We start from the raw sequence: 12,817 nt of genomic DNA, 5'->3' as shown, positions 1-12,817 counted from the left end.
TGCAGCGCAGCTCCTGGTGGCTCCATAATGCCAAAATCCCCAAAATCAGGGCGGGATTGGGTTTGCACCTTGCAGCAAAGCAGAAGAGGGGCGAGCAGGACCCTGCACCTCCAGATTCCCTGCTGGGAACTGGGATAAGGCAGCAGCATTCCAGCAGCTCAGCGGGGCTGGGAGCTCTAACACAGCTCCTGTTTGCAAAGATCTCCATGGAGAGGAGGGGAGGCATCGCAGGAACAGCTTTTCCATGCACTTCCCTTCCTCTGCCAAAGAGATTTTGGGGAGTTTGCTGGGGAGGGGAGGGGAGATCTCCAGCTCTGGCTCATCCCTCTGGGATACAGCACTGTGGGGATCCAGGACTGCTCCCTCTCACCGACAAGGTATTTCTTCTCCATGGGAAGGAACAACCAAGCCACTGCTTGTTGTCCCAAACTGAGGAAATTCCTGGACCTGGAATCCTTTCCTGCTTCTGGAGAGATGGTGAAACCCCAGGGTGAGGCACCAGCCAATGGATAAAGGGGATGGGCAGCATTCATTCCAGTGAAATCCAGCTTTGCAACAAATAAACCTCCCAAGCAGCTTCCTCAGGAAGAGCTGGAGTTGGAACAGCACGGGAGGAAGCACCAAGGGAGGCTGTGGGGCTGCCCGGGTATGTGGGGCTTCCTGTGGCTTGAGGTGGGATCATGCACTTGGCTATAAACCTGGGCCATGATGTTGGAAGGAGATAAAAATAAGAACTTTTGGGTCGGAATGACTGTGTTTTCTTTCCCCCCTGTGCCCATACCCAAGATTTGGCATTTTGTAGCCACTGAGCCCTCTGGCCCCACTCCAGGAACACCATTAAGGAGAAGCTTTATGGCTGCTCCCAAACCTACATGGCCTGTTCCATGTCCTGCAGGATGAATCCTCTGGCAAACACATGGATAAATCCCACGGGAGGTTTGCACAGACCTACCCTCTTCCAGTTCCTCATATGGAGACATCCAAGCGGGAATTTGGGATGTTGTGAAGCACTTTGAGGGCAGCGTGTCATTACCACAACCCGACCTCAGAAGAAGACAAATGTTTGGAAAAAATTCCTTTTCCATCCCTAACACTGAGCTGAAAACCCAAGCACACCCACCAGGCTGGGTCAATATTCCCAGGTTAGATAAAATCATCAGCAACAGGGATGCAGCTTCCCAAGTCTGCCTGGAAAATGGGAGCAGGAGGCTCCAAAGGGCAGGAACTCTGTCCCATCCTTGAGGCACAGCCAGATCCTCCTGGTCCAGTGACCATGGTGGGCACCAGCAGCATTCCCAAGCCACCATCCCTCCTTCCCCAAAATCCCAGGGAGGAGGGGGGAGTGGTCCAAAGTGCCCCTCCACTTCTCCAAGCCAAAGCAATTAGGTTTTACAAATTGCTGATTTATCTCACAAAGGATCCTTCCTGGCGTGCTCAGCCCCTCTCTTATCTCTGGCCTCTGCAGCATATTAATTAAAGATGTCCGATGGCAATAATTAGGCCGGGCTCTTGAATTCCAACCAGAGGAGGGAGTTTTACAGATATCCTTTTCCAGCCCAGGAGGATTCACACACAAATCATCTCAGCAACACCCAGCCCGAAGGGAAGAAGTCTGGGAGAAAAGAGGAGGCTGGGGGGTGCCCTGACGGTGTGACAATGGGGACATCCTCGCTGGACATCCCAGGGAATTGCTGGGAAAAAAAGTGTCCCAAACACACAGAATCCCAGAATGGTTTGGGTGAGAAGGGACCTTAAAATTCCTGTTGTTCTCACTCCCTGCCATGGCAGGGAGAGCTTTCCCTGTCCCAGATTGTTCCAAACCCCATCCAACCTGGCTTTGGGCACTGCCAAGGATCCAGGGGCAGCCACAGCTGCTCTGGCACCTGTGCCAGGCCTGCCCACCCTCCCAGGGAACAATTCCTTCCCAAAATCCCATCTAAATGCACCCTCTGGCAGTGAGAGCCATTCCCTGTGTCCCATCCCTCCATCCCTTGTCCCCAGTCCCTCTCCAGCTCTCCTGGAGCCCCTTCAGGCCCTGGCAGGGCTCTGAGCTCTCCCTGGAGCTGCTCCTCTCCAGGTGGGCACCCCCAGCTCTGCCAGGCTGCCTCCAGAGGGTTTCCAGCCCTTGGGGCATCTCCGTAACCTCCTCTGGAATTGCTCCAGCAGCTCACACTGGGAAGCCCCAGAGCTGGAAAAGCACTTCATGTGGGGTTTCAGAGGGGGAGAATCCCCTCCCTCAACCCCCTGGTCACCGCATGGACGTGGGGACACATTTTCTGCCAGGACACCCCTCCTGCCCTGTCCCTCCTGGCAGCAGGACACCGTGTCCAGCTGGGTGACTTCCCTGTGCCCAGCTGCTGCTCCCACCCCCAAATCCTGCCCTAAACCCCCCAAACCCTGCCCTAAACCCCCCAAACCCCCCAAACCCTGCCCTAAACCCCCCAGCCCCTGCCCTAAACCCCCCACGGGCACGGCATGGATGCTGGGAGGTGCCACCTGCACTGCCCACCTTGGAAGGTGGGAATCAGTGACCCTGCCCGTGTCGAGCAGCACACAAATCCGGAATCCACAGCAAATGATCCCCCTCCAGCCCTGCCAAGGTTTTCCTTCACCAAGCCACGCTAAAAACACAGTCAGATGCTTCTGCTACGGCTGCTAATTTGCCAAAAATATGCTCTGGTAACTGCTTACACAGGGGAAGGAATAAAGTATGGATTTTTGAGTATGCAAATCTAATCTGCAGGCAGGAACACGTGATGGGTGTTAGTCATAGTGCTAATGCTGGGTGCATCCAGACATGGTGGGCACAGCCAGGCCTGGGCATCCAGGGAGGCACAGAGGGCAAGGAGAGGATGAGGAGGATGAGAGCTGCCAGGGGCTGCCGTGCTCCTGCCTGGGTGCAGAATAAAATCTGGTTTGGGGGCCAGTAGAGAATAAAGAATTACAGCTCGTGTCAGCGTGGTCAGCTTGTACTTCTACAAGCAGGGAGCCTCCGTCTAAAGGAATCAGGCAGTGGAGGTGCTGGGCTTGGGTGAGGTTTGGAAGGGGTAGGGATGGGAGCAGGGATGGGTTTGGAACAGCCAGAAGCTCTGCAGGAGCAGGAGCTGGGGGCTGCAGGGAGGAGATGGATTTCTACAGCCTCACGCCTCAGCCAGGGAATCTGCCTCCTCCTCCTCCTCCTCCTCCTCCTCCTCCTCTGGATGCAAATAACAACAAAAGTATTTCTGGCTGAAAAACCATGGAACAGGGATTGCTGAGCCCTTCTCCTTGGGGAAAAATCACTGGGAAATCACAGGTGGCAAGAATGCTCCTCTGGGGGTGGGGGGTTATGAGCCCCATCCCAAACGTGGGGACACATTTATGTCCTCACTGCCTGTCCCAAGGATACTCTGCCAGCAGCAGGTGAAGGCTCCTCCCTCTGGAAGGAGGGAGGAAAACATTAAAAAAAATTAACATTAAACATTAAAAAAAAAAAAATTTAAAAAATGGAAACATTAAAAAAAAATCTTGTGTGGAAATTAATGTTTTCCAAGGCGTTTCAGCTATTTGCTTCAAGGGGTTAAACTCTGTTCCTCTGTTCCTCAGGAAAAACCTGTCCTGAGCATCCCCTCCCTGTTCTCATCGCTGCTGCATCTCCTGCTTCCCCAAACCTGCTGGGAAGTGCCTCTTCCAGCCAGAATTCAAGGAAAGGCTTCAAAACCCTACAATAAAGACAAAAAAATCTTGGCTTCACCGATCCTGATGGGGCTCATGGTGCCCCTCAGGCCAGTTGTGATTCCTCTTAAAGCTCCAGGTCCTGCAGGCAGGGGAAATACAACTTTTAAGAGGAAATTACCAAAGAAAGACATTTCTTGTTGTGTGTCCTGGGAGTGGGAAGGGCTGGCTTGGTCAGACAGAGGGAAAGTCAAGGAGGAATCATCCCCTGGTGAAATGGGGCCACGGTTTTCCCAGGGCAGCAGAATCCCTGCGGATTCAGCCACCAGCTGGGGTCAAAAGCAGGACGAGGTTTTATCCCCAGGGATGCAAACCACTTCAAGATATTGCTCAGCACCTTTGTTAAGGCCAAGGTGCTCCTCTCAGAAAGCAGAGTGAAATCAGGCTAATGCTGATTCCCTTAATCCCCCCATGCTCTAATCCTGCCCCAAACTCTGGGATCTCTCCTTTCCCCAGCGGAGATCCAGGAGCAAGGGCTGATTCCTGATTCCCAGCCTCTCCCACACTGCTGGGTTTGGGGCTGCATCCCCCCTGAGGGGTGGGAGGTGCTGGTTTGGGGGCTGCATCCCCCCTGAGGGTGGGAGGTGCTGGGTTTGGGGCTGCATCCCCCCTGAGGGGTGGGAGGTGCTGGTTTTGGGGCTGCATCCCCTCTGAGGGTGGGAGGTGCTGGTTTTGGGGGCTGCATCCCCCCTGAGGGGTGGGAGGTGCTGGTTTTGGGGCTGCATCCCCCCTGAGGGTGGGAGGTGCTGGTTTTGGGGGCTGCATCCCCCCTGAGGGGTGGGAGGTGCTGGTTTTGGGGCTGCATCCCCCCTGAGGGTGGGAGGTGCTGGTTTTGGGGCTGCATCCCCTCTGAGGGGTGGGAGGTGCTGGTTTTGGGGGCTGCATCCCCCCTGAGGGTGGGAGGTGCTGGTTTTGGGGCTGCATCCCCCCTGAGGGGTGGGAGGTGCTGGTTTTGGGGCTGCATCCCCCCTGAGGGTGGGAGGTGCTGGTTTTGGGGCTGCATCCCCTCTGAGGGGTGGGAGGTGCTGGTTTTGGGGCTGCATCCCCCCTGAGGGGTGGGAGGTGCATGTTTTGGGGCTGCATCCCCTCTGAGGGGTGGGAGGTGCTGGTTTTGGGGCTGCATCCCCCCTGAGGGTGGGAGGTGCTGGTTTTGGGGGCTGCATCCCCCCTGAGGGTGGGAGTGCTCAGTTGGGTGGGATGGGCTGAGCTCCCCGTGGATCAGGACTAGGAGGCAGCTCCAGGTTGGGATGAAGCAAGAGCAGGGTTTATTTATTCCCTGTGAAATAAATCATGGGATCACAGAGAGGTTTGGGTTGGGAGGGTCCTTAAACTCATCTCATCCACCCTCACCATGAGCAGGGACACCTTCCACTACCCCAGCTTACTCCAAGCCTGGCCTTGGACACTTCCAGACCCTAATTCCTGCCAGGGAAACACCTTGCAGGCCCCAGGTGATGCCCTGAGCAGGAAATGATACCTTTGTAGTGATCATCTTCTTGTGGAAATCAGCAAAATGAGGGGCCTTGCTCTGGCTGTTCACTCATTCATGAAAATTCATGATGCTCTGCCGTGTGCCGAGAGTGAGTGCAACCTCTTCAGGGAATAACGTTGGGAAAGCAGTGGCTGTTCTTAGGGAATGCTCATGCACCCAATGCAATTTTTAAGGATTTTTGATGCAAAGGCCAGAATCTGTCTTTGAAAAGCCAACACCAAGCCCCAAAGTAGAAACATTTGCCTTTCAAGTTTTGCTTTCTGCAAACTCCCGATTTTCTTTTTTTTTTTTTTTCTTTTTTTTTTTTTTTTGTTTTGTTAAAAACACTTTAATTGCGAGTTAAACTGCTGAATCCAGGGGCAAATGACCATCAAGCCTCTCCTGCAACTCCTGCAAACTCCTGCAAAAAAATCCTTCCTTGCTCAGGAGTTCAATCAATGCCAAAACCAGACCCAAAGAGACAAAAAAATCTCACGAGGCAGATGCTAAACCCCAGTGTTCACCCCTAAAAGACAATCCCCAAGCTCACCCTGCCCAGCTCCTCCATCTCCAAGTCATGCCTGCTTTAATACAGCTCATTCATCTACGTCAGCGTTACCTGACTCAAAGCATTCAAAATTCATCAGGTTCATTTTAAAATCGAGGCATTTTTAAACAGAAGGCATTTTTAGCTCTTGTCTGCTGCTTCCCAAGCCTGGAAGAATGACTTTTCTGCAATAGCCTGGGTGGAAACCTTGCTTCCAAACCGAAGCTGAAAATCTTGCAAAATCACATGATTCCACAAGCTGGAGCTTCTAAAGGGAAAAAAAAAACCCGTTCGGCTCCAGGAGCAGATGTCACCCAACCACGAGGAGCCCCATGGGATATCAAATCACATGCAAATATCCTGAGATTTGCATTCAAAGCCATGAGAAACCCACCCCGGTGAAATGGCATTAACACTGTGCTTCAGCCTCTGGTGTGGGTCGGGTCTGGTGTGAGGGGCTCCCCAGGGCTGGGGTCCTGCACAATTCCCTGGAGAATCCCAGCCTGGATGAAAGACTCGGGAAGATGGAGTGAGGGTCTGAGGCCTGTCTGGCAATTTCTGTCTCATGTTCTTTTCTCTGAGGTCAAAATCCTTCTTCCTCTGTCCTGAGCTGTACCTGAAACTAAGCAGCATGTTCCAGTGGGAGAAGTAATTACCATGAGTTCATAGCATTCATTTTTAATGAGGCTGGTCAGAATCTTCATTTAGTATTTTGATTCATTTTTCTGTGCTCGGCAGCTCCTGATGTCTCCGGTTTTGCTCTCCTGGAACCTCTGCAAGCGGCTTCTAGACCCAACCCTGACAGTGTGATGCTCCATCACCAAAATCTGGACTTTTTAAATTGATGATCAGGTCCTGGGGTTTGTTAGGAGCAGCTCTGGCTGTGTCTGGGTGCTGCAGGAACGGGAGGATCGAGGATCAGGGCGCTCTTGTATTTGCTTGTTTCCGCCCACTGTTTAAAGTGCATCAACAATTCCTTCCCGGCAGCAAAACAAGGGAAGAGCTGGTACTTTTAAGGTAATTCTGACATCCGTGCTATGAATAGATCCTGAGGGAAATTTGCCCTCTTCTCGTGGCTTCCCTGTGCAGGAGCTCAGGGGAAGGCCGGGCTGGGGAGAGGCACCAGGGCGCTGCCGTTGTGGAATGTGGGAATGGTTTGGGTTGGAATGGGACATCTTTAATGTCCCTTCCAACCCAAAAGACATTAAAGATGTCCCATTCCAACCCTCCTGGCTGGCGGTGGTTCATCCCAAAGCACGGCTCTGCTCAGGTGAGGGGATGCAGCCCCTCCAAGGCAGGCAGATCCCACACAGCATTCCCGCTCCATCCCCCCAGAGCAGCCCTTGACGCTGGCTTTTGGGAAATATTCCCTGTTTTTCCCCTCCTCAATCACTCCCCAGCCATTTGGTCGGTAGCTCCTGGTGCACCTGCTGAGAGAGGTGTCACCAGTGCCACTGCAGGGGTGGGAAAGTGGGACATGGAGCAGGACAGGCTGGCAGGGCCCCACCCGGCAGCTCCCAGCGCTCCGCTTCCCTCTCCCCACGGCAGGAACATTTCCCAGCCCGGGCCAAGAAAACCCACTTGCCTACTCAGCCGGTGCTAACAATGCAAACACTAATTATATTTCCCTCACCTATCAAAGGATGATTCATTTTAGGTGAGTGGGCACGGAGATTACACAAGATGAACACCACCATGCGACCGCCCGGCCCTTTCGGGGTAGCCCTCCCGAGAAACAAGGATTTAGGGAGCGTGGGACATTCGGGATGGGGAGAGGACTGGCAATAGGATGAGGCTGGTTCACAGCAGACACCCCCAGCCTGTCCCATTCCCTCAGGGATGCTGGGCAGCGGGTGCCCAGGATGGGGCTGGTCCCATCCCAGAGCCCCGGTCTGGTTTAGGATCCCAGTTGTTCAGCTGGGAAGAGGAGGAAAACAGCGTTGCAAGGGATGGAAAGGGCAAAAACAGATCTGGAGGCTTCCTTCAGCCACCCCACCTCACCCACCCCCACAGCCATGATGGTTTCAGCAGCTCAACCCAAACCCAGTGCAGAGGATTCCCATGGGAAATCTGGAGCTACAACTCCAGCTGTCCCCGGGGTGAAATCACTGAGCATCCCCAAAGTATCAGAGGCAGGAAGCAGCTGTGATGTCTCCTATCTCCAGACCTGACCAGAAGAAGTCTCCAACCCTCTGCCAGCAGCCCCAGCCTCACAGTGGTGCTGATCCAGGTGGAAGCAGCCCCTTCACCTGGAGCAAGGGAGCAATTCCTGCTCCCACTCCGGACCTGAATCAGACAAGTGCTCCAACTCCAGCACCCGACCGAAGCAATCCTTGGGAGCCTGGTTTATGTAATATCAGGTGCTCTGGAGGGGGGGCAGGGGGATTTTTGGCAGGAAGATGAGGCTGTGTCAGCAGTGCTGGGGATGTCTGGGTGCGTTGAGGCCACGGGGACAGCAGGACGGCGCAGAGGCTGCCGTGCCGGGGACGCTGGGCGACGGGTGGGCTCCTGGGAGAGCAGCACGGCTCCTTGGGCTCTGTGGGGATGGACACGAATCCCCCGGGGCTGGGGGAGCGCGTGGGAAGGGCGTGGGGGGCCGGTCGGCGTGGGGGGCCGGCGTGGGGCGCGCGGCGTGCGCGGCGTGGGAGCTGTGAGCTCGGCAGGCTGCGCGTGGGGGCTGCGCTGGCGGGAGCCCCCGGGCCGCCGTGTGCCACCCCCGGCACCCCAACACGCCCCGGAGTCCAGCAGTCACACCAGCAGCCCTCCCAGCACAGCGCCGGGGCAGGGGAGCTGTGCCCTTCCAGCTGCTGGGCAAGGGAACGGGGAAAGCGGAGCCCATCCGTGGATTCTGGGGCTCCCCGAGCCTCCATGCGCGTTTAGGGCCCCATCCCCAAGCCAGCTAAAAAATAAATGATGTGCAAGGGATGAATATTTATCTGTGGGTGGCGAGTGACAGATGCTGGGGCGAGGATTCTTGGATACTTCAGTTTGCTGGAGGTAATAACTGGAATAGATTAATGAGAAACATCCTTCCCCTAGAGCTGCCTCGCCCGGTGCCTCTGCTCCCGCACACAGCGGCCTCTGAGACCCAAGCACACAAAGTTCAGCAAGGCTCGGTGCCCAGAAAGGCTGGAGATGCCCAGCTTTGGTGGTTTCCACCCAGAATGGAGCCAGGAACTGGGAAAGGGACGTGGCCCCTGGCTGCTGGCAGCTGAGCTGGCGAAAGTGGCCTTGGAGGTGGTTCTGGCCCAGCTGAGGTGGGGGAAGCTGATGTGGAGGAGCTTCCACAGTTACCAGCGCTCTGCATTTCCCCAGCACGGCATTCCTTCCTCCTTGGAAGGTTTGCAGAGTCCCAGGGGGAGCATTTTGCCACAGACCCTGCCCTTTCCCAGCACCGCTCCTCTTCCCTCCTCCCGAAATCGCAAACACGCGACGTCGCTTTTGGGTCCCCGAGCACCGGGGAGCCGGGCTGGCCTGCCAAGATGGAAGGAAAAGCTCTTTGCTTCTGGTAGCTTCTCAGAAAAGGCTGAAACTGCTGCTAAGCAGTGTGGGGATGCTGCCCAGCTTTCCCCAAAAAACGCTGCGCTGCAGAGGATGGGGAGTGTGCCGGGGCGGGGGCACGTGCGTGGCCGGGGACAGGGCCAGCCCTGCAACACGCATCCCTCAGGGACCTGTAGTTAGTCCAGACTTGTGTCTGTCCTCCCTCAAAGCTCCCAGGCAGGGGCTGGGTGCCAGCAGGAGACAGCACCCACGTTGGGAGCAAGCAGAAACCCCCCCCCAGCCCCTCCTGAGCGCCTCGGATGTGGGAGACGGCGACGATTCCCTGCCCAGGCTTTATTTTTGACTGAAGGACTGCTGGGATTTATCCATGGCTTCCAAACACACACCCGGCACATCCCAGCTCAGTCCCCAGCATCCTTCCAAGCAGCTGAAACAAAAGGCTGCAGCTCTGTTTTTCTCTGGGAGAAAACAACCGGCGCCAAATTATCATTAACAATCCCGAGGCGGTTCCGCCTCTCCCTGCGAGAGCACAAAAAAAAAGCAGCTGCAGGTGAGGTTTAACCTCCCCTCCCTGTGCAACCACAAAGCAGCACACTGGGTTTTCCAGAGCAAGGTCTTGCAGCACCTTTCGGCAGGGCTGCGATGGAGCTCCCCGACGCTGCAATTTCCTCACCGGAGCCCTATGGAAAACCATAACATCCTAAAAATAACCCCTGAGCCTGCTTTAGGAGGCCACAATTCCCAGGAAAAGCAGGGGCCAGCGGAGCCCAGTGCCCCTGGCTGCCGGCAGGTAGGCCTGCCTCGGATTATGGTGGCAATTCCGATTGTGGAAGTAGCCACAACCCAGGAGAGAGGATGATACAGCCACTTACAGCACAGCACCAGCTGTTTCTCCCAGTTCAGCCCTAAAGCTTGTTAGCCCGGCAATTTTTTTGGGTTTGATCGCTCCAATTGGGTTTTTCTTGTTTTTCCTCTAATCCCAGTTTCCCCTCAGCATCTCGTTAAGCCGTGTTGACGGCAGAGAAGAGCTCTGGTGATCCCTCTGAGCCCCTACGCTAGAGCATTAAGCCGCAAACTAGGAATGTAAGACTCTTGTCTGAATTAAAGTCTTTTCCCTGGCATTGTTGAGCGTGGGGCTGCCTTTGGAGGGGCTGGAGGAGGTGCAGAGCCCCCGAGCCCTGGCTGAGAGCTCTGGCAGCCCTGGGGCTGCCCCATCCGCCCCAGATCTCCCCCCCAACACGCACTCGCCTCCATCCTGCCCCGCGATGTTCCCACGCAAATCCTACAGGTTCCAGTGGTGCAGTCAGAAGTGCCAATCCCATGTGCAACTTGGGTTGTGTCCCCAAGGCCTGGCCCACCCCGTGCTCCGACCCCTCTGGGCTGGGGCTGAGCATCCCCACAGCAGCACAAGCCCCTCACACATCCCAAAAACCTGCTTGAGGAGAGGAAGGAGCGAGGAGCCAGCGCCCAAGAGACCCCACGGAACATATGGGGCTACCTGTGGCCAAGGGCTGGGCTGGTGCCACGCTGGGCTGGTTCCTTCTCCCCTGCAGGGTGGGAGCATCCCTTGAGCCAAGGCAGCAGGTTGCAAACTCCAACCCAAACCCCGCCGGGAGGTTCTCCCCATCACCCTCCAGCCCACCTGCCCCAGCCAGGAAGGGATCAAGGCATCACCTACCTCCATCCGAGTAGGTCTCTGTCCCGTAGCCATCCTGTAATCCATTGCTCCAGGTGCCTTCGTACTTGGCCCCGTTTCCAGTGCATTCCCGGACCCCGTACCGTCCCTTAAATCCATGGGTCCACTCTCCTTTGTACACCCACTTCCCTTTGCTCTCCATGCCAATGCCATGGCGCTTGCCCTGCGCCCAGGTGCCCTGGTAAGTGTTGCCACTGGGCCAAGTGTAGACCCCCAGCACCTCAAAGCCGTGACTCCAGGAGCCCGAATATTCACCTTGACCCTTCGGGCCGGTACAGATTCCATGGCCATGAGCCTTTCCGTCCTCCCAGCCTCCACAGTACGACCCTCCATCGTCAAAATTAAACCTTCCCCCACTGGACATGCATGTAATTCGGTTTGCAAATCTCCCAAAAGGTGAAAAAAAAAAAAAAAAAGAAAAAAGAAAAAAAAAAAAGGAAGAAATGCAGGAAATAAAATGCGAACGATGACTTGGGGAAAAAGAAATAAATAAAAATAAAAAAAATTTAAATCAAATTGAACTCAATCAAAATTATGCACCAGATCCAGGGAGCTGCTTAAGCCAGTTTCTTGTGATTATTCATTCTCTGGGAGTATGTTGAGGATCAGTTCTCTCTTCCCCTGCTGTGGAAACAGGATCATTAAAAAAAAAAAAAAATAGCAGCAAGAACAGCAGCAGCTATTGGATTTTGGTGCAAACGACTCCACCTAAAAACCATCCAAGGCAGGGAACGGGGGTGGGGGAAAAGGAGAAAAAAAAAAAAGAGGAGGGAAAAAAAAAAAAAAGAGGGAAAAAAAAAAAAAAAAAGAGGCCAAATGCCAAGAGAAGGGAAAGAGGGGAAAAAAAAAAAAAAAAAAAAAGGGAAAAAAGCGAGCGCTGGGCAGCCCCGGGGGGAGGATGCTCAGAGCCCCCGCGGAGCCCCCCGCCGCCGGCCGGGCTGGCTGGGGCGCAGGGCCGGGGGCAGCGGCGGGCGCGGCGGCATCGCGGGGCTCGGCAGCGGCAGCAGCAGCAATGCGGTGCCTCCTCCGCCGCCCTCCCTCCCGCACGGCTCCCGGCCGCTCCCGCACCGCCTCCCGCCGCCTCCCCCGCGCCGCAAACCTCAGTGCCGGGGGGCCGCGCCCGGCCCGGCCCGCATCCCGGCCCGGGGATGCTCGCGGCGAGCCGGGCTGCCGGCCCCGGGGGCTGCGGGATGCTCGGGGGGCTGGGATCGCCCCGCCGCCTCCCCCGCCGCCGCTTTTCCTCGGCGGCTCCCTACGGGGATAAATCCCGCTCGGTAATGAGCGGATCCTGGGCTTTCTGCTCTGCCTCAGCTCCCGGCGCCGGGCTCAGGGTGGATTTAAAGAGACAGGAACTGCGTCGCCTTCTCCTCGCAGCCCAGCAGGGCCGCAGCCCCCCGCAGCCTCCCGGGATGCTCCCGCGTGTTTATTTATCCCTCCGCTTCTCCCCCGGCCCCGCCGCCGCCGCAGAGCGGCCGGCATCCCCCGCCGGGGCCGGGGGTCGGTGGGTGCGAGGGTGGGGGGACACCGGGAACGGGCCAAACGCCGGCTCCGGAGCTGCAGCACGGGGGTTTTTATTTATTTCTCGTCGGAAAGGCCGCGCTGTCACTTCGCCCCGGGATTCACGGCAGCGCTCCGGGCTGGGTCCCGCTCCGGCGGGGCTGCCTCGCTCCCCTCCCTCCAGCACAGCGCATCCCATCGCGGTCCTCCCGATCCATCGGCAGGCCCTCAGCGCTCCGCTCCGCAGATATTGGGGTTTTTATTTTTTTTTTTCCTCCCTGGGGTTGCTGGGGATGTCGGAATCCTCCCCAGGCAGCGCTGGCGGCTCGCCTTGTGCCCCTGGAGCAGGCGGGGTCCGGCTCCGCTGGCGCATCCCCCCCTGGATCGGAAC

General features: G+C 56.3%; 1 protein-coding gene across 1 annotated transcript in view; it reads right to left on the bottom strand.

Annotated features, from left to right (window-relative positions):
- The window catches only part of JPH3 (junctophilin 3), a 50,154-nt gene extending 38,679 nt beyond the window's left edge, over window positions 1–11,475 (bottom strand). The window contains exon 1 of the mRNA XM_031505897.3: window positions 10,912–11,475. Within this exon, the coding sequence (XP_031361757.1) occupies window positions 10,912–11,293 (382 nt within the window). The 5' untranslated portion in view covers window positions 11,294–11,475. The remainder of the gene's footprint in view (window positions 1–10,911) is intronic.
- Window positions 11,476–12,817: the final 1,342 nt, after the last annotated feature.

The sequence above is a fragment of the Lonchura striata genome, chromosome 11, assembly GCF_050655825.1.
Source record: "Lonchura striata isolate lonStrDom1 chromosome 11, ASM5065582v1, whole genome shotgun sequence".
NCBI lineage: Eukaryota > Metazoa > Chordata > Aves > Passeriformes > Estrildidae > Lonchura > Lonchura striata.
Note: the sequence above shows the minus strand (reverse complement) of the source record. Positions and strands in the feature narration are given on the sequence as shown.